We start from the raw sequence: 26,504 nt of genomic DNA on the forward strand, positions 1-26,504 counted from the left end.
TGACATTTATTTGGTTTGGAAACATTGTAGAGATGAGGATGTTCACACTGAAGCTTTCAATGTAAGAAACTGAGTTTTACTCAAGAAAGAATGTCAGTGGGTGAACTATAACCACCTCAAGGACTATGAGAAATTGAACCATGTTAATACACACTATTTTTAAACACACATTTATCCCATTAAGCACTTTCACTGTTGGACTCTGGCTGCATCTGGCCATTTCCCATTTGCTCTTTGTTTTCAGACTCTGTTATCATGAAGCTTTTAGTACTTTTGTACTTTGTGGCTGATCTCTAAGCTAAATGTGTTAATCTACCACCCTAGCAACTAAGTGCTACATATATATTTGGTTTAGAAATAAGTGCAAATACTTTCTTTGCTGTTATCATTATTAGCAAATGAATGCTAAAAGTATAGTGGTTTTTGCACTAAAGTTTCCCCAAATTTATCTTAGCTAAGCATTCAACATTTGCAAACTTCCTCCTCAAGCCTATGTATTGCTTGTATACAATGTAAGTATTTGTTTCACATGAAACAATTGTTGCACTAGAATCCATCAGAAACACAGTTCTCCAAATAACAGCCCAAGTAAGGGACAGAGAAAGATGTTCATTTCTTTTGCTTATTTTCTAGAGACTCACTTGTTCAATGTGTTTATCTCATTACCTGAACAGCACCTTGATGACTGTAGATATTTAATGATTTGTTGGTTTGGATTCTTTCTCAGGACTTTGTTTTTAGAAGTGCTTAATAACTTAGATTCTTCTGTCTTTATTGACCTTCACATCCTCCTTCTAATGCTCCCTTCTGCACTTCCTTATGTGAAAACCTTTCAGAATTTTTTAAGCTGTAAATCTGGGGAACTATTACCCTGAATGAACTATAAAAGGCAATGGTCATGTTTGGTTTTGTGTGCATTTTTTTTTCACTAATGCTCTTTTCACCAATGCTTTTTTTTTCACTAATGCTCTCTTCACTAATGCTCACTAAGTCTGAAGTTTCCTTCACTATGGCTCTCCAGTTTGGTAAAGCCTGTTTTACATCTGTCTCCATTTGGAGGCAGAGATGTCACTGCAGCTCTAATGCTTCAGGCAGTTTTTCTCTTCCTTGGGAACAATCCATATGTCACAGGGATATACAGTCACATGTTTTTCTCTAGTCTTAATATCCAGTCAGTCTTACCTAAGGTGGTTTTGTTTCTGCTGACAAGCCAACAATGGTAACCAAAGAGAATCACAAGGCTGACAAAAAACATGCAGGCCACAAAGAGGAGAAAAAGGACATGGAACTTAGAGCGAACACTGGGCAATTCCCCCTAGAAAAGAAATAATAAACAAAAACAAAGGATTAATGTTGTAAGGTTTGGCTAGTTTTTCTATATAGGTTAGTACTTTTTTCATATGTAAAAATGTCTAGCTTTAATTAACAAATAGATTTTATAAATTTTTTACAAAACAGTTCTTTCTGTGGATGACCATATCTCACTGTGGATATGATTTCAGCCTACACATCCTAAAATAGATCTTTGCATAAATGTAGTTCAGTGTAAAATTAAGTATGTAATATACCAATTAGAAAGGGGGTAATGTTAAAAGGGTATACTCGGACCATAATTGGTAGGCAGCCTCTTAAAGCTTGTGCTCCATTTAGTTTGTAAATTATGAGTTATTGGCCAGAGGTGGTCCTGAGGTCATGTGGTTTATTCTCTTGTCTCAATGTGGGTTATTCTGGAATATTTTGTATGTCATGTTTCCTTGGATAAATGTGTTTGAAAATGTCACAGTGATGTACATAGGAAGTTAAAACACATAGGTAGAATTTTAGAATGTTCTACCTATAAGTCATGACCTGATTTTAAGGCTACAGCAAATTTTGTGTGTTTGGTTTTTATAGTTGAAGTAGAATTTGCTGGTATATTACATTCTGTGAAACAATTGTTTAGACAGTAACATCAAGCAATATTTGACAGGCAATTATAAAAGAAGGTAGCTGAGGATTTTTATAGTTAGCTGGGACATCTTATTTTCCATATGGCAGCAGTTTTTTTTACATGCAGCTCTAGTCTAGAATGAATTTTCTAAAGTTCTATAGCATGCTGTGCATGTAATATTTTGTCCTCTGAAGAGAACCTTAGAAAACATTTTCAGTTTTGGAGTAAGCAGTTGGGAGAATGACTTTTATTTCCCCCTTTCCTGTGTTGATCACTGGTTTGGTGTGATGAATTGCTTTGAAATATTTCCAGCTGCTCTTGAGCAATAAAGGTGATTCTTGGTTGAAGTGGGCCTCAACATTAGGGTCTGGTTCCATCACAGTTTAGAAGGAAATGCTTGGATACACTTGGCAAATCCAGATAATACAGACTGTTTTCTTCTCTTAGAGGAAATTTCTATTTATTTCGATGTAAGGAAATATTAGGAATCTTCCAGAGTATATGTGTTTGAAGGGTGAAGATAAGGAAAAGTAAACCAGTCAGATACTTTCAGCTGGGGGGTGGTCTTGGTGAAATTTGCCAGGGGGCAGAGCACTTCAGGAAATAGCTACCCTAAGGACTTTGACCTTCAGCAATTTTTATGTGAAGCTCCCTTTTGAAGTGATTTCTGCACAAAATCTTGGCCTAAACACCCAAACTAAATTTGATTGGTTTTTGTTTATTTTAGGAATGATTTTGTAGTGCTTTTTGCCTAGCTGTTTATATATATAGTCTTTGTGTCTTTTTTTTAGGCCGCACCTGAGGCATATGGAGGTTCCCAGGCTAGCCAGATCCTTAACTCACTGAGTGAGGCCAGGGATCAAACCAGCAACCTCATGGTTCCTAGTTGGATTTGTTTCCACTGCACCACGATGGAAACTCCCATAGTCTATATTTTTTTAAGTGTTTTTAAAAGCTTTTAAAGCTCACATTTATTTTACTTATTTTTCATGTTTAAATGGACAATAGGAAATGGCTGGGCAGGAAGGACTGATACAAAGTCAGTTTACACTGTGAGCAGCTGAGCTGGAAATCTTTTCCTCCTCCAATTGCCCTTACAGAACTCTTCTGTCTGCTAAAGCATATCTACTGTGTTGTCCCTTGATAAAGTCCTTAATATTTAATTTCATTTGGTTAGAAGAGGGTGATGGCCCTATGTACAAAATTACCTTCCCAGAAGATAATCAAGCTAAATTACTCAAAGCAATAATCACCAGAAACAATTCAGGGAAGTATTGGTAGAATAATACTATTATCTTAGTTCGAAAATAATTCATAGCCTCTGTGGGGAGGCTCATGGCCCAGTGTGGGAAGTGTATATTACCACTTTTTTTTCCCCACAAGGCAAATAGCAATTTCCTATCAAAGTAGGTATTCTTTAAATTAATATTCAGAGGAGAACCACAATCTGATGGTCTTCTGAATTCTTTATCCCAAAGGAACGAGAGCTTCTCTATGCTAGGTAGGACCATAATGGGCAGTAGGATGTGGTACAGTGTTTAAGACTACTGGGCTTAGGGTCAGACAAGTTCAGGTCCTCACTTTGAAAGTTAGAAAGAAGCTGGGTGGCCCTGAGCAAGTTGCTTAACTACTATGACTCTCAGTTTTTAAAAACCATCTATAAATGAGACTAATAATTTCTTTTTTACCTAGTTAACAAGGTTGTGGTGAAGATAATAAATATGAAAGTGCTTGAAAATGGTAAAGTACCATACAAATGGAGACTGCTGTTCTTAGGAACGTAGCTAGTCTTCTTGATACATGGCTTTTAAAATCCATGGCAGTGTTTACTTTTCATTTTAGGGAGAGACTCAATTTAAACTGAGAAAGCCATCTTTCTTTTTTTATTACTATTTATTATTTTTTTAAAATTTTTTCCACCGTATAGCATGGGGACCAAGTTACACATACATGTATACATACTTTTTCCTCCCATCGTTGTGCTGCGATGTAAGTATCTAGACATAGTTCTCAATGCTACACAGCAGGATCTCATTGTAAATCTATTCCAAGAGCAATAGTTTCCATCCGTTAACCCCAAGCTCCTGATCCCTCCCACTCCTTTGCTCTCCCCCTGGACAGCCACAAGTCTATTCTCCAAGTCCATGATTTTCTTGAGAAAGCCATCTTTTGACCGTACCAAAGTGCTCTTTGGCTGGACTATTTCTCTGAATTGTCAATGCCCTTTTCATTATGAGGGCAAACCAAGACAGGTTTCCTTGCCTCTCATCTGTCAGGAATGAGCTAGTCTATTGTGGATTTTAAAAATGAAGGAATAAAAAAGAGTAAGGCTATATTCACCCCAATATTGCTTATGAATACTTGCATATTTGTGATGAGTAATTTGTATCCCAATATTATCTTTCAAAGTAAGAAACATATAGCACCTGGCTGGCATTTGATTATTAGCTGACTAGGAGAGCCAAAGGCAAAATATATGAAATATAACATTGTTTACTCTGTTATAAGAGTAAAGGATAGTTCTTAAAAGGTAGCCACTGTGTTAAGGACCAAATAAAGTCTGTAGTGAAAACCAAGGCTAACACTAACCTTGCTGAACTGGATGTAGTAGATTTTCTTTTTTTTTCTTTCTTTTTTTTTTTTATTTTCCCACTGTACAGCAAGGGGGTCAGGTTATCCTTATATGTATACATTACCATTACATTTTTCTTTAAGTTTAAGGTAGTAGCTCAGTGTGTGAAGAGAATGCCAAACAGGTCATGGAAACCTGGGCAGTAGATTAAATATTCTGTGATGTGAAATGAGCCAAAGAAGAGACACCTAGATGATGAAGTGTTTTATATTTGGGGAAAATTTATGAGAAATCATCATTTCTACTTATATTTTTGTATCCCTGAGTTGAAGATTTCTATATCCATTATATAATTCCTGATTCTTAAAGTTATTAAATATATGAATTGGTTAAGTAAGCTGAAGAATGGAAAGCCAACACCACTATAATTTTCTCCACTAGTAGTGATCAAAGTACTGATTAACAATTGAAACATTCTCAGCTATTTACAGTCTCACTGCCTTGCCTTTCTTTCCCCCTCCCCCAGTTTATTATAATCTATATTCTAGTCACAGGATTTCTGTGTTTCCCCTCTCCACCTGAGGTGAGATATTCCTGTTATAAAGGCTCTTCTGCAATTCCTAAATTGATAACTAGTAACTCTGCCCACATCTTTTTTTTTTTTGCCATTCAGGTTCAGTTTGGAAAACCATCATCATGAAAGGTTATGATGTTTCAGTAACTGTACTGTAGAGATGTCTTCTTGAGTCTATTGGCAAGTAGAAGAAAAGTAAAAGTAGGAATTTTTAAAAAAAGATTTCATTATAATTATTGGAATCACATTTTGAAAGGTAAAGTACTTTCAACATCTGTTTCATTTGATCGTGGCAATGAGCCAGTAAAGCAGGTAGTAGAGCCAGTATTAGAACTCAGTTCTCCAAATACCCAACACAGGGTTTGTCATATAAAGTTCAAATAAGGCTCTCCCTTTTCATTTTGGTCTTTTGTGAAGATAAGTCAATGAATCTTTCTGTCCAGTAGGAATTTTGCAACTCTCCTTTGAACAGGGAATTAGATATTTTCTGACAATGAGGCAGTACTCTGTCAGGCTTTTTCTTAGAAAACTAGGGATTTAGGATTAGTTTCAACATTTTTCAAATCTATAACGGGTAAGTGGTGTACTTTTAAAATTTTACTCGATAAATACATTGTAAAGAATCAACAAGAGTTAAGAGATTAAGATCCTGAAGGTGCAAAAAGATTCTCATATGTGATAGAAACGTTTAATTGGAATATAAATAAGAGCCTTTTAAACTCAGAATATTTAACATACGAAGCTTGTTTTTTGTGCCTTCCCTTCTGATTACTTCAGAATTAGCTATTTCAAAATGGAAAAACAAAATAATGTGGACAATGTCACAGACTGAAGTAGGTGTGTGTTTGTTCTGGGGTGGGAGGACCCTTTCAGAATGTTGCACTTACTCTCCAGTATTTGATGAAATAGCTGAAGACCGTTGTGGCAATATAGAGGCAGTAGAGAACAGAATAAGCTAAGAACTGAAGGAAGAATTTATAGTTGGAAAATCCAATGCAGTTATTAACCCTAAAAAAAGAAAAGAAGGAAAACTAATTTGAAATCAGGGTCCATTGATTTAGAACACGCTAACACACAGTTAACTGAGCAATGGAAGTACGTTGCCCTACTGCTTCATTATGTGTTGTATAGAAACTCAACAGAAATAGAAGTTCCTTAATAGGAATAGACTGGAAAAACAAGTTCATGTCTCACTTGTTCCTCCTTTTATTTACATACACAGAGACATTTGGCCTACCTAATAGTTCTGGACTGGTTCCTGACACACCCAAGCAAACCTGGATCTTGAGTACTGAAAACCTACTACAATCTCAGCAGCTATACTTAGTATAGTTTGGCATGTTCTCTTCATAGTTAGATGATTTTAGACTGGTTCTCTATGTCAGACGTACAAAATTTGGAGAATAATTGCTTAAGTTAACAATTTAGAGTACTTTAAACACCAAGACAGCTAAAAACAGAACTAAATTGTGTAATGTCAAGGAGGAGAACTATTTGTGCTCTATTTCATTATTACAGCTAATGTACAAAAGACCATTATCTCTGTGATACCAGGAATTCACTATCATACCTTTGGTGGTATATTTATTCTTGCTTTAAAATGTTATGCCTCCTGTGTATCTCACATAAATGCAAAACCCAATGAATTATTGTGGCACAATGAGCATTTTACAACTATGCTTAGGAAAGTAGTCATATTGAGCAACTTTGACTCTATGAGAGGAGAGAAACGAATCAAAAGGACATACCAAGGGCAATGATGGTCCATTTTTAATACACACCTACAAAAGGAACAAAATCACAGTGTGATAAACTTCAGAATTGAACTCAAGGTATCATCAGTATTTTTCCATGGTACCAGTACACCATTTCCTAGATTTCCACTATAGTTACTCTAAAACTATTGGGTCCTCAGTTGTTCCTAGAATGAGCTAATCACAACACTTTTTAGGATCATGCTGGCAGCAAGTTACATGCCTAAAAAATCTAACCTTTTAAAAGGGATTGGGAGCTATAGGATATTGACACAGAGACTAGGTTCAAGATATCTCCCCTCATTTTATTTACTTAGTTTAATAAAAGTAAAGAAAACATGTGGCTACAGCTTGTGCTTGAATCAAGAGTAAGAGAAACATGGATGGCACAAGCACTCAAGAAGAAAGACATAACGATTATATTTTATTAGCATAAAATGGGCTTTGACAAAGCTGGAGCAATATAAGTAACAAAATAAAGTAGTATTAAGTTATAACCCAGATATAAAATGATACCCATGTCCACATACTGATATAAGTAAATGATAGAATAAATAAATGAGGGAGAAGAGATAAATCTCCCATGTAGAGGAATTCCAAATAATTTATGTATATATGCTGATTCAAGGAGGAAGAGCATAACTCCTCATTCCTTTAGTGTTGGCTGCACACCAAGACTTTCTTCTAAAGTGTATAGTATGGAACGGGGTGTAGAGGAAGAGTAACTTTACGGTGGAGAAATATAACAAATACTACCTCAGCCAGATGATTAAGATTAACAGGGCAGTGATGAGTCATGTTTATCCTTCATAGGATATAATGAGAATGGCATTTAACCTCTCTGGTCTTCCTCATGCAAAGGACATTACCCAAGTCTAATCATGAGAAAAATATCAGACAAATCCCAACTGAGGGAAATTCTACAAAATACCTGACCATAAACTCTACAAATTCCTAAGGTTATAAAAAACAAGTAAGTCTGAGAAACTGTCACAGCTAAGAGGATCCTAAGAAGACATGACAACTAAATGTAATGTGGTATCCCAGATGGGATCCCAGAACAGAAAAAGAACGTTAAGGGAAAACTGAGGAAATCTAAATCGAATATGGACTTTGGTTAAAAATAATCAATATTGGTTCATTAATTGTAACAAATGTACCATATTAATGTACAATATTAATAATGGGGAAATGGTATGCAACATGTGAGAACTACCTTTATAATAATTCTATAAATTTAAAGCTGTTCTAAAATAAAACATTAATATTTTAAATGGGTTTTTTCCTCCTTTTTTTTTTTTTTGTCTTTTCTAGGGCTGCACCCGCAGCATATGGAGGTTCCCAGGCTAGGGGTCTTATCAGAGTTGTAGCCGCCAGCCTACACCACAGCCACAGCAACGCCAGATCTGAGCCGAGTCTGAGGCCCACACCACAGCTCACAGCAACGCTGGATCCTCAACCCGCTGAGCGAGGCCAGGGATCGAACCCGCAACCTCATGGTTCCTAGTCGGATTCATTTCCACTGAGGCACTATGGGAACTCCCTCCCCTATCTTTAGAATAGTTTGAATCACCATCATCCCTGTGAGGGTATTTGGCACGTGCTTATTATGATTGAAAAGAAATGTTCTTATCTAGACAGTCACTTGGCTGTCAAGGCAACTATCAGTGGCCAAGCTCAGCTCTGGGGAAATTACAGCTGTCACTTACATGGCACAGACAGAGCAGTGGTGGCAGCGATCTGGCTTGATCAAATGGCACCGGTCACAGAATCTTACGGCTACAGGAAAAATAAGGTGGTTAGCATTGGTTAGGGCTCAGTACAACACCATATATATTACCAGCTTATCTGAATGACTTGTTATACAATGATTACAGGCAGTCAAACTCACCTCATTTCAAGTTACCAAGCAAAGACATCACCTAAGAGAACTGTGGTATGTTTTTTATGCCCTGTTGGATCAATCTTAAAGGCATCTTTGGGGGGGGGGGAAATGACAGTACAGGGAAAAGTTTTCATATCTGGCTATCTTATAAAATTCTGCATTATGAAACAAACTATACTGTCAACTGCTTTGGTTACCTTGGGAAAATCATTTAGTCTCTGGGTTTTTTGTTTGTTTGTTGTCTTTTTAGGGCTGCACCCATGGCGCGGCACATGGAGATTCCCAGGCTAGGGGTCTTATCGGAACTACAGCTGCTGGCCTACGCCACAGCCATAGCAATGCCAGATCCAAGCCACATCTGCGACCTACACCACAGCTCACGGCAATGCTGGATCCTTAACCCACTGAGCAAGGCCAGGGATCCAACCCGCAACCTTATGGTTCCTAGTCAGATTTGTTTCTGCTGTGCCAAGATGGGAACTCCTAGTCTCTGTTTATTTCAACTTTCCTGTCTGAAAATAAGGATTCATAATTTATCTCCTTTCTCCAGAAGCTGGGTTGCATGAGGTGAATAAAACTAAAGCATGGTAAAAAAAAAAAAAGGTGGTTGTTAGAATAAGAATTTGAAGAATAGATTATAGAACAAATTGCTTAATTCACCATTCCACAAATAAAGACCTGAGCCATATCAAATGACTGACACAAAATCACACAGCAAGTGGCAGCACTGTGACTAGTAGAGTTTTTCTGACCTCTTAGTTCAGGATTTTCTTCACTTTGTAAGTATGATATAAAAAAATCATTTCTTCCTCCCTCTCTACCTCCTTCCTTCTTTTCTTTATTTCCTTAGATAAAAGACATTTTACATTACTTCTCATTTTCTCTGAGTTCACTAAAAGAGTATGACAGTTTAATGTGATTATTAAGCATACAACTAAAACTTTGAAAAATTGAGCTAACATAATAATTTCATCTAAAGTTTACCTTAAGCACACAAAACTGACTCAACATAATGAAGTTTTTGTGTTTATTTCTAGCAATGTGCACAGTGGTTAACGAATCCGACTAGGAATCATGAGGTTGCGAATTCGGTCCCTACCCTTGCTCAGTGGGTTGAGGATCCGGTGTTGCCATGAGCTGTTGTGTAGGTTGCAGACGCGGCTCGGATCCCGCGTTGCTGTGGCTCTGGCGTAGGCCGGCAGCTACAGCTCCAATTCGACCCTTAGCCTGGGAACTTCCATATGCCACAGGAAGCGGCCCTAGAAAAGGCAAAAAGACAAAAAAAAAAAAAGAATGACTACTACTCGGCTCTAGCTAATTTTTCCCATGTGGAAATGCAGATCAGATGCTGCCAGCATCTGAATTTTCAAGACAAGCCAGAAATGTAGATTTTTGTGTGGAAATATTCTGTTAAAAATTAGTAGAAATTGCAAAGGTTTAAAAGACACATTAGGGATCAAACAGAATATATCTCTGGGTCAAATTTATCCCATATGCCTCTAGTTTGTAATCTTTGTTCTATCACACCATTCGGTTTACTACTGTTTGAAATTATATAGATAATTTCCTATCTGTCTCCTCTTCACCAAATTTCAGTATGCATGAAGACTTAAAAAAAAACCATAACCACCATGACATTAATGCTCTAACAAAATAAATTGATGCTTTAACATCATCTAATACCCAGTCTATATTAAAATATCCCCATATTTTATGATAAAGAGATGAATATAAATGTCTAACAGTATACATCCCAAAGATTTGAAACATGATTTTCCTTATTACAAACATTAGAATTACTTGTCAAAAGAACCTTGGTTTTCGAATTTTAAAGTGGGGAATTTTTCAGCCAGTATTCTAGTCATGCAGTTGAAAACAAACAGTAAAATGCCATAGTGAATATTACCAAAGAAAAAGGAAGACATGTCTCTGCACAAACATTCATATGAGAATGTTCATAGCAGATTTATGCGTAATAGCTAAGCACTAGAAATAACACAAATGAGCAACTGTTGGTGAATGGATAAACAAACTACGATATTCATACAATTAAATACTACTCAGCAATAAAAGTAATGAAATACATAAGAATGTGAATGAGTCTCAAAAACATCATGCTGAATAAAATAAGCCAGATACAATAGTACATAATGTATAATTCCATTTATACAAAATTCTAGAGCAGATAGAACCAATCTATGATGAAAAACTATCAGAATAGTGGTTGTCTTTGGTTTGTTGGTGGGATTGACTGGGAAAGAGCATGAGAGAACTATGTGGTAATATTTAAAGAGGTTTTGGTTACACAGGTGTGTAGATGTGTAAAAACACTGAATGGTACACTTAAGATTTGTGGATGTTTGTCTTATACATAAATTTCACTCAATAAAGAATAACAAAATATCTGGTAGATTTTGCTATTTACTTTGAAATGCATTTAAAAAATAAGATTGCTTGCCATCATTAAAAAGTCTACAAAGGAGGGAGTTCCCATTGTGGCTCAGTAGTAATGAACCCAACTAGTATCCATGAGGACACAGGTTCTATCCCTGGTCTTTCTCAGTGGGTTAAAGATTCAGCATTGCTGTGAGCTGTGGTGTAGGTCATGGTGTTTCTGTGGCTGTGGTGTAGGCCAGCAGCTGCAGCTCCAGTTAAACCCCTAGCCTGGTCCTAGCCTAGAGCCACAGGTGCAGCCCTAAAAAAGAAAAAAAGCCTACAAATAACAAATGCTGGAGAGGGTATGGAGAAAAGGGAACCTTCCTACACTGTTGGTGGGAATGTAAATTTGTCCAACTATTATGGAGAACGGTACAGAAGTTCCTTCAAAAACTAAATATAGAACTACCATTTGATCCAGCAATCCCACTCCTGGGCATATATCCAGAGAAAACCATAACTCAAAAAGATAAATGGGAGTTCCCACTGTGGCTCAGCAGGTTATGAACCCAACTAGTATCCATTAGGATGTGGATTAGATCCTTGGCCTTGTTTGGTGGGTTAAGGACCCAGTGTTGCCCTGACCTGTGATATAGGTTGCAGATGTGGCTCAGATCTCTCCTTTCTGTGGCTGTGGTGTAGGCTGGCATGTGCAGCTCCAATTAGACCCCTAGCCTAGGAACTTCCATATGCCGTGAGTGCAGTCCTAAAAAAAAAGTTATATATGCACCCCAATGTTCGTTGAAGTACTGTTATAATAGCCAAGACATAGAAGCAACCTAAATGTCCATTGACAGATGAAAAGATAAAGAATGTGGCATACACACACACACACACACACACACACACACACACACACACACACAATGGAATATTACTCAGCCATAAAAAGGATTAAAACCTGGTTGGATCTAGAGATTATCATACTAAATGAAATAAGTTTGAAAGACATATGATATCATATGATATCACTTATACCATATGATATCACTTATACCATATGATATCACTTATACATGGAATCTAAAATATGATACAAATGAACTTATTTACAAAACAGAAAAAGACTCATATAAAACAAATTTATGGTTACCAAACGGAAAGGAGTTAGGGGAGGGATGAATTAGGAATTTGGAATCAGCACATACAAACTACTATATGTAAAATAGATAAACAACACGGTTTTACTGTATAGAACAGGGAAATATATTTAATATCCTGTAATAAACCATAATGGAAAAGAATATGAAATAAGATGTATATAACTGAAAAACTTTCCCATACACCAGAAACTAACACAACATTGTAAGTCAACTATACTTCAATTAAATTTTTTTTTTAAAAAATATAAGCTGGCTTGATGAACAATGGATAGAGAGATGGATCTGTGGACAGACACATGATAAAGCAATATAGCAAAATGTTAGTGGTAGACTCCAGTGGTGGGTAGACAGATGCTTATTTTACAATTATTCCATCTCGGCTTATGTTTGACATATTTGTAACAAAATGTTGAGAAAAAACTCAATAGTGTTTTTCAGATGAGAAGACGGGAAATGGGGCTAGACTGAGGATATTTATGATTCAGTCTTTCTGAGATCCTTGCCGATCTGCCTCCCTAGGTGTCTCTGGATGAACTGACCTCCACTCCCAGTTCTTGTGTAAACTGGTAGCTTCTTGGCCATATCAACAAGCATCTGCTTCTGGACCTCAGGTCTCTCTTCATTTTCATATCGCTCCTTGTCTGTATAGGACAAGTGGAACTGGAAGGAGAAATGAGAGGCAAGATTTTTCTTTCCAAGGTTCACAGAAAATATTTAAAAAATAACAATAACTATTTAGATGAAAATATTTGTTACCTACTCTTGAAACTCAGGTACAATTTTGACTTATAACTCTCTGGATAATTATCTCATTTATCTCACCTGTTTTTAATCTCAATATTCATAACTCTATGTGATAGGTAGTGTTATTTCATAAGAAAATAAAACTTAGATTAAGTACCTTGTCTGTCTTATACTCACTCAACTAGTAAAAGCAGCAAAACTAAGCCCCAAACCAAGTTCACCTGACTCTAAGACTTGTGCAATGTCCACTCCATTATACCATAATATGATGTTGCATACAGATATATGACACCTTGTTGCCAAGACTCTGTTGATAATAAACTATGCTTGTCATTAAGTTGTATTTTTCACAGGCGACATTCTTGGAGAAGTTGGGTGAGACTACTTGCAACACTGCATATTTTAATTTTGCAAATGAGTATAAATTTGGATATTCTCACTATTTCAGAAATTTTTAGTCTGGTATGGCCATTTTTGTGCCATACTTCGCTAATCTTGCAAAAAATATGCCAATGATTTTCTTTTTTTTTTTTTTTGTCTTTTGTCGTTGTTGTTGTTGTTGTTGTTGTTGTTGTTGTTGCTATTTCTTGGGCTGCTCCCGCGGCATATGGAGATTCCCAGGCTAGGGGTTGAATCGGAGCTGTAGCCACCGGCCTATGCCAGAGCCACAGCAACGCGGGATCCGAGCCGCGTCTGCGACCTACACCACAGCTCACGGCAACGCCGGATCGTTAACCCACTGAGCAAGGGCAGGGACCGAACCCGCGACCTCATGGTTCCTAGTCGGATTCGTTAACCACTGCGCCACGACGGGAACTCCGCCAATGATTTTCTAAAGTAATACAAACTTGTAAATTTTCTTTTGTTTGAGCCAAAGGGTAGACAGAGGTGAAAAAGAGAAAGGTCTTTGATCAGATTTTCTGAGTTTAAACTTCATCTCTGCCATTTAATAGTTTAAAAATCACCTTGGAAAATCACACACTCTCAACCTAAGTTTCCTCATCTATAAAATAGAGGAAAAAATACTTCACAAGATTGATGTAAGAGTGCTATAACTAAAAGTCTTTTACAAGCCCAATTTCTTAAATCATTTAGAAATATTTGATATTGCCAATCTTTAAAAGTTTAACTATTTTAGATAGTGTGTTGTAGAATGTTATCGTGATTTTAATTTGGACTCCATTGATTACTAATGACATTGAGCACATTTTCATGAGTTTATTGGCCATTTGGGTAACTTCCTATGAAATGCCTATTCAAGCCTCTTATCTATTAAAAAACAATGGGGTTATATCTTTTTAAAGTATTGATTTGAAGAATAATTTATATATTTTGGATGATAGTTCTTTGTTGAATATTTTCTACCAGTCTGTGGCTTTCCTCTTCACTTACTTTATGGTGCATTTTGATGAACACATCTTGGTGGGAGTGTAGATTTATGCAACCACTTCAGAAAACTCTTTGGTATTATCTAGACAAGCTAAATATACACAAGCCCTATGACTCAGCATTTCCATTCCCAGTTATATACCTAAGATAAATGAGTGTGTGTGTGTGTGTGTGTGTGTGTGTGTGTGTTTGTATGTGTGTGTATGCCAAAGGACAGGTACAAGATTGTTCATGGTAGCTTTATTCATAATGGATAAAAAGGGTAATAACCCAAGTGTCCTTCAACTGGTGAATGGTAAACCAGCTATGATAAAATAGAATAGCTAATAGCAGTAAAAAGAATGAAAAACTGAAACATGCATCAAAATGAATGAATTTAGAAAACATCACATTGAGGGAAAGACTTACACAAAACAGTGCATACTATGATTCTTTTCCTCTGAGTTTCAAAAATAGGCAAAATTAAACTATGGTGATAGAAAGATTAGTGGTTACCTCTGAAAGGAAACTGATTGGGAAGGGGGGTGAAGGAGATTCCTGAGGTGTTAGAAATGTCCAAAATCTTAACTTGGCTGGTGATTATATGGTGTATATATAGGTAAAAATTCATGAAATCATACTCTTTACAACTTAGTTCTTGGAATAGAGTATGTATTTATACATCAACAAAACAACAAAACAAGAAAATAAAATATTTAAGATAATTTAAATGTATCTAACCTTAAAAACTGGAAATGTATAAAATCAAACACTGACTCTGTAGAGTGCTTTGGGTAGTATGGCCATTTTTATGATATTAATTCTTCCAATCCAGGAGCATGAAATATTTTTCCATTTATTTGAAGCCTCTTTAATTTCCTTGATTAATGTTTTATAGTTCTTAGTGTATAAATCCTTCACTTCCTTGGTCAGGTTTACTCCTAGGTATTTAATTTGGGGGGGTGTAATTTTAAAAGGTATTGTGTTTTTATATTGCTTTTGCAACATTTCATTGTTAGTATACAGACATGCAACCGATTTATGAATGTTAATCTTGTATCCTGCTACATTGCTGAATTCTTTGATCAGTTTGAGCAGTTTTTGTGTGGAGTCCTCAGGGTTTTCTATATAGAGTATGATGTCATCTGCATACAGTGACAGTTTTACATCTTCTCTTCCAATTTGGATACCTTCGTTTGTTTGTCTGATTGCTGTGGCTAGGACTTCCAATACTAGTTGGAATAAAAGAGGTGAGAGTGGGCATCCTCGTCTTGTTGCCAAAGCAATCTACACATTCAATGCAATCCCTATCAAGTTACCCATGACATATTTCACAGAACTACAATGAACAATCCGAAAATTTATATGGAACCACAAAAGACCCAGAATTGCCAAAGCAATCCAGAGGAACAAAAACCAAGGAGGTATAACTCTCCCATACTTCAGACAATATTACAAATCTACAGTCATCACGACAGTGGGGTACTGGTACCAAAACAGACATACAGACCAATGGAACAGAACAGTGAACCCAGAAATAAATCCAGAAAAAAAACCCAGACACTTAGGGTCAATTAATCTTCAACAAAGGAGGCAAGCATATAAAATGGGAAAAAGACAAGTCTCCTCAGCAAGTGGTACTGGAAAACTGGACAGCCACATGTAAATCAATGAAACTGGAACACACCCTCACACCATGCACAAAAATAAACTCCAAATGGCTGAAAGACTTAAACGTAACCTCCTAGAAGAGAACATAGGCAAAACATTCTCTGACATCAACCGTACAAATGTTTTCTCAGGTCAGTCTCCCAAGGCAACAGAAATAAAAGCAAATATAAACCAATGGGACCTCATCAAACTGACAAGGTTTTGCACAGCAAAGGAAACCATAAAAAATACAAAAAGACAACTTACGGAATGGGAGAAAATAGTTTCAAATGATGCAACTGACAAGGGCTTCATCTCTAAAATATACAAACATACACAACTCAACAGCAAAAAAACCAACAAGCCAATTGACAAGTGGGCAAAAGACCTGAACAGACATTTCTCCAAAGAAGATATACAGATGGCCAACAAGCACATGAAAAAATGCTCAACATCACTGATTATTAGAGAAATGCAAATCAAAACTACTATGAGGTACCACCTCACACCAATCCAAATGGCCATCATTAATAAGTCCACAAATAACAAGTGCTGGAGGGGGTGTGGAGAAAAGGGAACCCTCCTACACTGTTGGTGGAAATGTAAATTGGTACAACCACTATGGAAACAGTATGGAGATTCCTCAGAAAACTAAATATAGAACTACCATATGACCCAGCCATGTCACTCTTGGGCATATATCCGGACAAAACTTTCCTTGAAAAAGTTACTTGCACCCATATGTTCATTGCAGTACTATTCACAATAGCCAAGGCATGGAAACAACCCTAATGTCCATTGACAGACAATTGGATTAGGAAGCTGTGGTATATATACACAATGGAATCCTACTCAACCATAAAAAAGAACAAAATAATGCCATTTGCAGCAACATGGATGGAACTAGAGACTCTCACACTAAGTAAGCCAGAAAGAGAAAGACATATGATATCACTTATATCTGGAATGTAATATAAGGCACAAACGAACCTATCTACAGAAAAGAAACAGACACATGGACTTGGAGAACAGACATGTGGTTGCCGAGGGAGTGGGATGGACTGGGAGTTTGGGGTTATTAACTATTGCATCTGGAGTGGGTAAGCAATGAGATCCTGCTGTTATAGCACAGGGAACTATATCTAGTAATTTGTGATGGAACGTGATGGAGGATAATGTAAGAAAAAGAATGTGTGTGTATGTGTGTGTGAGAGAGAGAAAGAGAGAGAGAGACTGGGTCACTTTGCTGTACAGTAGAAATTGACAGAACACGGTAAATCAACTGTAATGGAAAAAATAAAAATCACTAAAAAATTTAAAAAATCAAACACTATTTTAAGAACCATAGCTTGAGGTGCATTTTTATGGAATCATGTTATTCTGAAGTACAGTGAAAACTGAGCACCTGCCTTGAGGAACTTGGAAATGCATAGGAGAATTTTTAGCCATTACAATAAATATAGTGCACTACAGGCTTTTAACGAGTGGAGGCTCAGGAAACTAATGATTCTGCGATGAACCAGATAGACACACACAACCGAGAATTTTCAGAACCAAGTGTCTATATAAAATAGTAACTAAATAATGTAAATTTAATATAAAAAACCTGGTTATTTGTTTTCTTAGAACAGTTATACTAACTTGAAAATATAAAGTTTTTAAAATTTATTTTTTATCTTTTTAGTGAAGTATAGTTGATTTAAAAGTATAAAGTTTTAAACAATTCTTTTTAATTTTGATAATTAAAAGTAGCACCTTGGGGAGTTCCTGTCATGACTCAGTGGTTAACGAACCTGACTAGTATCCATGAGGATGCGGGTTCGATTCTTGACCTTGCTCAGTGGGTTAAGGATCTGGTGTTGCTGTAAGCTGTGGTGTAGGTCGCAGACACAGCTCAGATCCTGTGTTGCTGTGGCTGTGGCATAGGCCAGCAGCTAGAGCTCAGATTCGACCCCTAGCCTGGGAACCTCCACATGCTCTGGGCGAGGTCCCAAAAAAACAAACAAAAAGTAGCATCTTGGGTAGCCCTTTAATTTTGGGGATGTCCTTGGGTAACTTCTTGTGGTATATTGCCCCAGCTGGAAAGACAGAGGCAGTGTTGTTACTGCTTCTGTGTGATGAAAACCTTGTGGTTACCCAACAAATAAGCATTAGTTTGGAATAAGGTGTCGTGTCTGCATGCCCTATTTTCTGGCACTAAGCAAGCCTTTTTGAGGATTAGAATGCAATGAGCCAGTAAATGCATCTTCAGTGGGACATTTGGTGATAGGCTGAGATGTATTTGGTATTAGAGAAATTAATATCATGATTATTAAATAGGCCCCAAAGATTCACCTTCTCTTTTTACCAGTTAAAAAGATGATGGTGTGGTCTTCAATATTAGACATTTGCAGTGGTTTTCTAAATCCTATCATCATCTCACCCAGTTTAGACCAACAAAATTCCTAACCACTAAGCCTCTCCACTGGTCTACAAGCTTCATAAATAGTGTGAAGAGGACAATTACTTTATTGGGCTAAAATTAACATAACAAAATTTCATTTTAAAGTGTATATTTTATAGTGTGCAATTCGGTGGCATTTAGTACATTTACAGTGTTTTGCAACCATCCCACTATCTAGTTCCAGAATATTTTCATCACCCAAAAAGGAAACCCTGTGTATATTAAGCAGTCATTCCCTATTCCCTCCATATCCATGCCCTTGATAACCACTAATCTACCTTTTGTCTCACTGGGTTTTCCTTTCTGGATATTTCATATGGATGGAATCAATATGTGGCCTTTAGTGTCTGCTGTATTTCAGTTAGCATGTTTCCAAGGTTCATTCATGTTGTATCATGTATCGGAAATGCATCCCTTTCTATGTCTTTATAATACCCCAGTTTTATGTATACATTACATTTTGTTTATCTATACATCTATCAATGGATATTTGGCATGATTCCACTTTTTGGCTATTGTGAATAATACTACTATGAACGAATATTTCTTTGAGACCCTGCTTTCAATTCTTTTGGGTTCATACCTAGAAGTGGAATCACTGAATCATATGGTAGTTCTATTTTTAATTATTTGAGGAGCTACCATACTGTTTTCCATAGTGACTGAACCATTTTATATTCCCATAAATACCTCACAAGGGTTCCAGCTTCTCTACATTCTTGCCAACACTTGCTATTTTCTGCTTTTTTAAAAAAAATAGTACCCATCCTAATGACATGAAGTGGTATTTCCCTAATGATTAATGATGCTGAGCATTTTTTGATGTGTTTGTTGGTTATGTGTATATTTTCTTTGGAGAAATGTCTATTCAAATCCTTTGCCCACTTAAAAATCAGATTGGTAGTTTTTTTGTTGTATGTCTTGAAGTTCTCTTACATTCTTGTCAGGTACAAGATTTGCATCCCACAGGTTGCCTTTTCATTCTGTTGGTTGTGTTTTGATGCCTAGAATTTTAAATATATTAATGTTGTCCAATTTATCTATTTTTACTTTTGTTTACTCTGCTTTTGGTGCCATATCCAAGAAATCATTGCCAAATCAGTGCTGTGAAATTCATTGTCTATGTTTTCTTCTAAAAGCTTGATAGTTTTAAAAACTATAGGTTTTTAGGTTTAGGTCTTTAAGCTGTTTGAGTTAATTTTTGTATATGTTGTAAGATAAAGGTCCAACTTCATTATTTTGCATGTGCACATCCAGTTTTCCCAACACCATTTGTTGAAAAGATCATCCTTAGCCCTTGAATGTTTTTGGTACCCTTTTCAAAAATCATCTGATCATATATGTGAGGGTTTATTTCTGGGCTCTTTATTCTATTCAACTAGTCTTTACGTCTGTACCACACTGTTTTGATTACTGTAGCTTTGTAGTAAATTTAGAAATGAAATGTGAGACCTCCAACTTTCTTCTTTTTCAAGGTTGTTTTGGCTATTTGAAGTTTCTTGAGATTTAATATGAATTTTAGGATATAATTTTCTATTTATGCAAAAAGTATCTTTGGCATTTTGATAGAGATTGCATTGAATCCTAGAACAATTTGGGTAGTGATGTCCTTAACAATATTAACTATTCCAATTCATGAATACAGATGTCTTTGCATTTATTTGTATCTAATTACATTCAGCAATTTTTTTTTTTTTAGTTTTCAGTGTACAAGATTTTCACATCTTTGATTTATTTTATTTCTAAGTATTTCATTCTTTTTTCTTGATTAACGTTTATAGTTCTCAGCATAGAAGTCTTTCACACCCTTGTTCAGGTTTATTCTTAGGTATTTAAAATTTTTGGTGTGATTTTAAAAAGTTTATATTTTTATATTCAGTTTCTAATATTTCATTGTTAGTATACAGAAATGCGACTGATTTCTGAATGTTAATCTTGTATCCTGCTACATTGCTGAATTACTTATCAGTATGAGTAGTTTTTGTGTGGAGTCCTTAGGATTTTCTATATAGAGTATCATGTCATCTGCATACAGTGAAAATTTTACTTCTTCTCTTCCAATTTGGATACATTTTATTTTTTGTTTGTTTGATTGCTGTGGCTAGGACTTCCAATACTATGTTGAATAAAAGCGGTGAGAGTGGGCATCCCTGTCTTGTTCCAGATTTTAGTGGGAAGGCTTTCAGCTTTTCTCCATTGAGTATTATATTTGCTGTGGGTTTGTCATAATGCCTTTTATTATGTTAAGGTATGTTTCTTCTATACCCACTTTGGTAAGAATTTTTATCATGAATGGATGTTGAACTTTGTCAAATGCTTTTTTTTGCATCTACTGAGATAATCATGTGGTTTTTGACTTTCCTTTTGTTAATGTGGTATATGATCTTGATTGATTTGTGCATGTTGAACCATCCTTGTGAACCTGGGATGAATTCCACTTGGTTGTGGTTTACGATCTTTTTTATATATTTTTGGCTGAAATTTTGTTGAGAATTTTTGCATCTATATTCATCAAAGATAGTGGCTATAATTTTCTTTTTTGGTGGTATCTTTGTCTAGTCTTGGTATTAGGGTGAAGGTGGTGTCATAGAATGTCTTTGGGAGTGTTCCTTCTTCTTCAACCTTTTGGAAAAGTTTAAGGAGGATGTGTTTAAGTTCTTCTCTGTATGTTTGGAAGAATTCACCTATAAAGCCACCTGCTCCTGGGCTTTTGTTTGTAGGAAATGTTTTTATTACATATTCAATTTCATTTCTAGTGATCAGTCTGTTTGGTTGATCTATTTCTTCTTGATTCAGTTTTGGTGGGCTGTAAGTCTCTAGAAAGTTGTTCATTTCTTCTAGGTTGTCAAATTTGTTTGCATATAATTGTTCAGAAGTAGGATTTATGGATCATATGGTAGTTCTGTTTTTAATTTTTGAGGAACTACCACTGTTTTCCACAATGGCTGTAACAATTTACATTCCCACCAACAGTGTTTGAAGGTTCCCTTCCTTCCACATCCTCACCAATAGTTGTTATGTTTTGACTTTTTGATAATTGCCATCTGATAGCTGTGAGGTGACACCTCATGTGGGTTTGATGCATTTTCCTGATTATTCAGGTTGAATATCTTTCTATATACCTGTTGGCCATGTGCATGTCTTCTTTTGAAAGATATCTATACAGGTCCTTTGCCCATTTATTTTTATTTATTTATTTTTTGTCTTTTTGCTATTTCTTTGGGCCGCTCCCGTGGCATATGGAGGTTCCCAGGCTAGGGGTCGAATCGGAGCTGTAGCCACCGGCCTACGCCAGAGCCACAGCAACGCGGGATCTGAGCCACGTCTGCAACCTACACCACAGCTCATGGCAACACCGGATCCTTAACCCACTGAGCAAGGCCAGGGATCAAACCTGAAACCTCATGGTTCCTAGTCGGATTTGTTAACCACTGCTCCACGATGGGAACTCCCCTTTGCCCATTTAAATAGTATTATTTGGTTTTTTGGCTATTGAGTTGTATGAGTTCCATATATATTTTGGAACTCTATCTGATATTTGTTAGTAATCAAGTATGTTCTCCTATGCCATAGGTGTCTTAGTGTGTTGATTGTTTCCTCTGATGTGTAAAAATTTTTAGTTTGATATAATCCTACTTGTTTATTTTTGCTTTTGTTGTATATGCTTTGGTCTTCAATCCAAAAAAATCACGCTGAGACCAATATAAAGCAGTTTTCCTCTGTTTCCTTCTGGAATTTTTATGGTTTCAGGTCTTACATTTAAATCATTAATCCATTTTAAATTAACTTTTTGTGGATGGTCTGAGAAAAAGGTCCAATTTCATTCTTTTGCATGTAGATAACCAGTGTTTCCAGCAACATTTATTTATTTATATATTTTTTGTCTTTTTGCTTTTTTCTGGGGCTGCTACCATGGCATACGGAGGTTCCCAGGCTAGGGGTCTAATCGGAGCTGTAGCTGCCGGCCTATGCCAGAGCCACAGCAACGTGGGATCCAAGCCACGTCTGTGACCTACAGCACAGCTCACAGCAATGCCAGATCCTTAACTCACCGAGCAAGGCCACAGATCTAACCTGCAACCTCATGGTTCCTAGTCGGATTCATCAACCACTGAGCCACAATGGGAACTCCTCCAGCAACATTTATTAAAGAAATTATCATTTTCTCATTGTGTATTCCAGGCAACTTTGTTGACCATTAGTTGACTGCATATGCCTTAGTTTATTTCTGGACTCTTAATTGTGTTCCATTGGTCTATATACCTGTTTTTATGCCAGTATCATATGGTTTTGATTACTATAGCTTTATAATATAATTTGAAATCAGGGAGTATGATGCTTCCTGCTTTCTTTTCCTTGGCCAAAATTACTTTAACTCTTTGGGATCTTCTGTGGTTACAAAGAATTTACCAATGAAGCCATCAGGCCCTAGACTTTTGTTTGGAGATTTTTTATTACTGATTCAAAATCCTTACTTGTCATCAATTTGCTCAGATTCTAATTTCTTCATGTTTATTTCTTCATAGGCTGTATCCTATGAAGACAGGATGTATCTTCATGTTTATTTCTTCATAGCCTACTTCTTCATATGTTGTATCCTTCTAGGAATATCCACTTCTAGATGATTTGATTTATTAATTATATTCATAGACATTTCATATCCTTTTTATTTCTGTAGTATCACTTGTAACATATCTTTCTTTTTAGTTTATTTACTTGAATATTCTCTCTTTTCTTCTTAGTCTAGCTAAAGGTCTGTCAATTTTATCACTTCAAAAAACCCAATCTTTGTTTCTTTGATCTTTTTAAGTGTTTCTCTAGACTTTATTTCATTTATCTCTGCCCTGATATTTATTCCCTTCCTTCTTTCTTTCCTAACTGTAGGCTTAGTTTCTTTTTATAATTTTGTAAAAGATTTTTATTTTTTCTATTATAGTTGATTTACAACTCTATTATAGTTGATCTATTGTAGTTAACTTACAATGTTCTATCAATTTCTGCTGTACAGCAAAGTGACCCAGTCATACACACACACACACACACACACACACACACACACACACATTCTTTTCTCACATATCCTCCATCATGTTCTATCACAAGTGACTTGATATGGTTACCTGTGCTGTACAGCAGGATCTCATTGCTTACCCACTCCAGATGCAATAGTTAATAACCCCAACCTCCCAGTCCATCCCACTCCCTCCCCATCGCCCTTGGCAACCACATGTCTGTTCTCCAAGTCCATGTGTCTGTTTCTTTTCTGTAGATAGGTTCATTTGTGACTTATATTAGATTCCAGATTTAAGTGATATCATACAGTACTTGTCTTTCTCTTTCTGACTTACTTCACTTAGTATGAGAATCTCTAGTTCCATCCATGTTGCTGCAAATGGCATTATTTTGTTCTTTTTTATGGTTGAGTAGGATTCCACATCTTCTTAATCCATTCATCTGTCAATGGACATTTAGGTTGTTTCCATGTCTTGGCTATTGTGAATAGTGCTGCAAGGAACATAGATGTGCACAAATATTTTTCAATAAAAGTTTTGTTCAGGAGTTCCCGTCGTGGCGCAGTGGTTAACGAATCCGACTAGGAACCCTGAGGTCGCGGGTTCGGTCCCTGCCCTTGCTCAGTGGGTTAACGATCCGGCGTTGCCGTGAGCTGTGGTGTAGGTTGCAGACGCGGCTCGGATCCCGCGTTGCTGTGGCTCTGGCGTAGGCCGGTGGCTACAGCTCCGATTCAGCCCCTAGCCTGGGAACCTCCATATGCCGTGGGAGCGGCCCAAGAAATAGCAACAATAACAACAACAAAAAAGACAAAAGACCAAAAAAAAAGTTTTGTTCAGATATATTGCGCTTATTTCTTCTTTTTCTAGTTCTTTTAGATGAAAAAAATAGGTTATTTATTTGAGATAATTCTTTCTCAATGTAGCCATTTATTGCTATAAACATCCCTCTTAGAACTGCTTCTGCTGCATCATATAAGTTTTGACATGTTGTGCTCCCATTTTTATTTTTGTCAATATATTTTTTAATTTCTCACTTTATTTCTTCTTGACTCGTAGGTGTTTAGGAGGCTGTTGTTTAATTGCCACATATGTGTGAGTTTCCAGTTTCCCAAAATTATGATTAGAAAAGATCCTGGATATAGTTTCTTTCTTTTTCTTTTTTCTTTTTCCTTTTTTTCTTTTTGCTTTTTTAGGGCTGCAGCCACAGCACATGGAGGTTCCCAGGCTAGGGGTTAAATTGGAACTGTAGCTGCTGGCCTATACCACAGCTGTATCCTTAACCCACTGAGTGAGGCCAGGGATTGAACCTGCAACATCATGATTACTAGTCGGATTCTTATCTGCTGTGCCACCACAGGAACTCCCCTGGATGTAGTTTCAATTTTCTTAAATTTTAAGACTTGTTCTTTGGCCTAATATATGATCTGTTCTGGAGAATGTTCATATGTGCTTGAGAAGAATGTGTATTGTAGTGCTATTGTATAGAATGTTCTGTGTATATCTGTTGAGTTCATTTGGTCTATAGTATTATTCATATTTCCTTTTTCCTTATTAATTTTCTATCTAGATGATCTATACATAGATAAAATTGGGGTACTGAAGTTCTCTACTATTATTTTATTGCTCTCTATTCCTTCCTTCAGTTTTGTTAATATGTGCCCTATATATTTAGATGCTCTAATGTTACAATTATATATACAGTTATATTTCCAATTGTCGTATCTCTCAGTGAATTTACCCCTTTAGTATTATATAATGATCTGTTTTGTTTCCACTTACAGTTTTTGACCTAAATCTATTTTGTCTGATATAATCATAGGTACCCTTGATCTCTTTTGGTTTCCATCTGCATGAAATGTCTTTTTCCATCTCTTCACTTCCAGCTTGTGGGCATCCTTAAATCTGAAGTGATTCTCTTACAGCAGCATGTAAATGTGTCCTGTTTTTTTCTTTTTCTTTTTTAAGTCCATGCAGCTACTCTGTCTTTTGATTGGAGAATTTAACCCATTAACATTTGAATGAATAAATGATAGGTAAGGATGTACTGTAACATTTTATTAATTGTTTTCTGTTTGTTTTATAGTTCCTTTGTTCCTCTTCAGTGTTTTCTTTGTGGTTTGATTCTCAGTAGTAGAGTACTATTATTTCCTTTTCTCTATCTACTGTGAATCTGGCTAGAGGTTTTTTTCTTTGTGGTTACCATGGAGCTTACATCAAACATATTTATAACATTCTATTTGAAGCTGGTGAGAAGTAAACTTCCATTGCATACAAAAACACTGTCCTATTACTTCCTCCCCAACATTTTATGTGTTTGATTTCATAATTTATGTCTTTTCATAGAGTATCCATTAAAATTGTTACTCATAGTTTTTTTAAATATTTTTAAATCTTTATTCTAGAGTTAAAAGTGATTTACACACCACCATTACAGTACTCCAATATTTTGAATTGTTCTATATATTAACCATTACCACTGAGGTTTTTTATTTTTTTATTTTAAATTTTATTTGAGTATAGTTGACTTACAATGTCGTATTAGTTTCAGGTGTACAGCAAAGTCAACCAGCTATATATACCCATGCTTTTTTCCCATATAAGTTATTACACACTGTTGAATAGATTTCTCTGTGCTATACTGTAGGTTCTTATCAACTATCTATTTTATATGATAGTGTGTATATGTTATTCCTATCCTACCAATTCCTTCCTCCTCCTGCACCAGTTTCCCCTATGGTAATCATAAGATTGATTTTCAAGCCTGTGAGTTTATTTCTGTTTTATAAATAAGTTGTTTTGTATTATTTTTATTAGATTCCCCATAAAATTGAAATCACACAATATTTGTCTATCTTTGTCTGACTTATTTCACTCAGTATGATAATGTCTAGGTCCACCTGTGTTGCTTCAAATAGCATTATTTCATTCTTTTTTATGCTCAAGTAATATTCCATTCATTAAAAAGTCTACAAACAATAAATGCTGGAGAGGGTGTGGAGAAAAGGGAACCCTCCTGCACTATTGGTGGGAATG

General features: G+C 36.1%; 1 protein-coding gene across 15 annotated transcripts in view; it reads right to left on the bottom strand.

The window, feature by feature from the left end:
* The window catches only part of ZDHHC15 (zinc finger DHHC-type palmitoyltransferase 15), a 99,484-nt gene that overhangs the window by 23,340 nt on the left and 49,640 nt on the right, over positions 1 to 26,504 (bottom strand). For 7 of the 15 annotated variants that reach the window (XR_014835628.1, XR_014835629.1, XR_014835630.1 and 4 more), the window contains exons 4-8: positions 12,794 to 12,914; positions 8,540 to 8,609; positions 6,825 to 6,857; positions 5,964 to 6,084; positions 1,183 to 1,315 (exon numbers count right to left, since the gene is read on the bottom strand). Coding sequence is in view for 3 of the 15 variants with exons in the window: in XM_021079754.2 (XP_020935413.1) it covers positions 1,183 to 1,315; positions 5,964 to 6,084; positions 6,825 to 6,857; positions 8,540 to 8,609; positions 12,794 to 12,914 (478 nt within the window). In the remaining 12 variants the exon portion in view is untranslated. The remainder of the gene's footprint in view (positions 1 to 1,182; positions 1,316 to 5,963; positions 6,085 to 6,824; positions 6,858 to 8,539; positions 8,610 to 12,793; positions 12,915 to 26,504) is intronic. The other 8 variants (XR_014835636.1, XR_014835635.1, XR_014835637.1 and 5 more) reach the window with 2 other exon arrangements.

This window comes from Sus scrofa, chromosome X, assembly GCF_054392235.1.
Source record: "Sus scrofa isolate SSC_HxYL_T2T_F1_AM1 chromosome X, Sscrofa_HxYL_maternal_Yorkshire_Landrace_v2.0, whole genome shotgun sequence".
NCBI classification, from domain to species: domain Eukaryota; kingdom Metazoa; phylum Chordata; class Mammalia; order Artiodactyla; family Suidae; genus Sus; species Sus scrofa.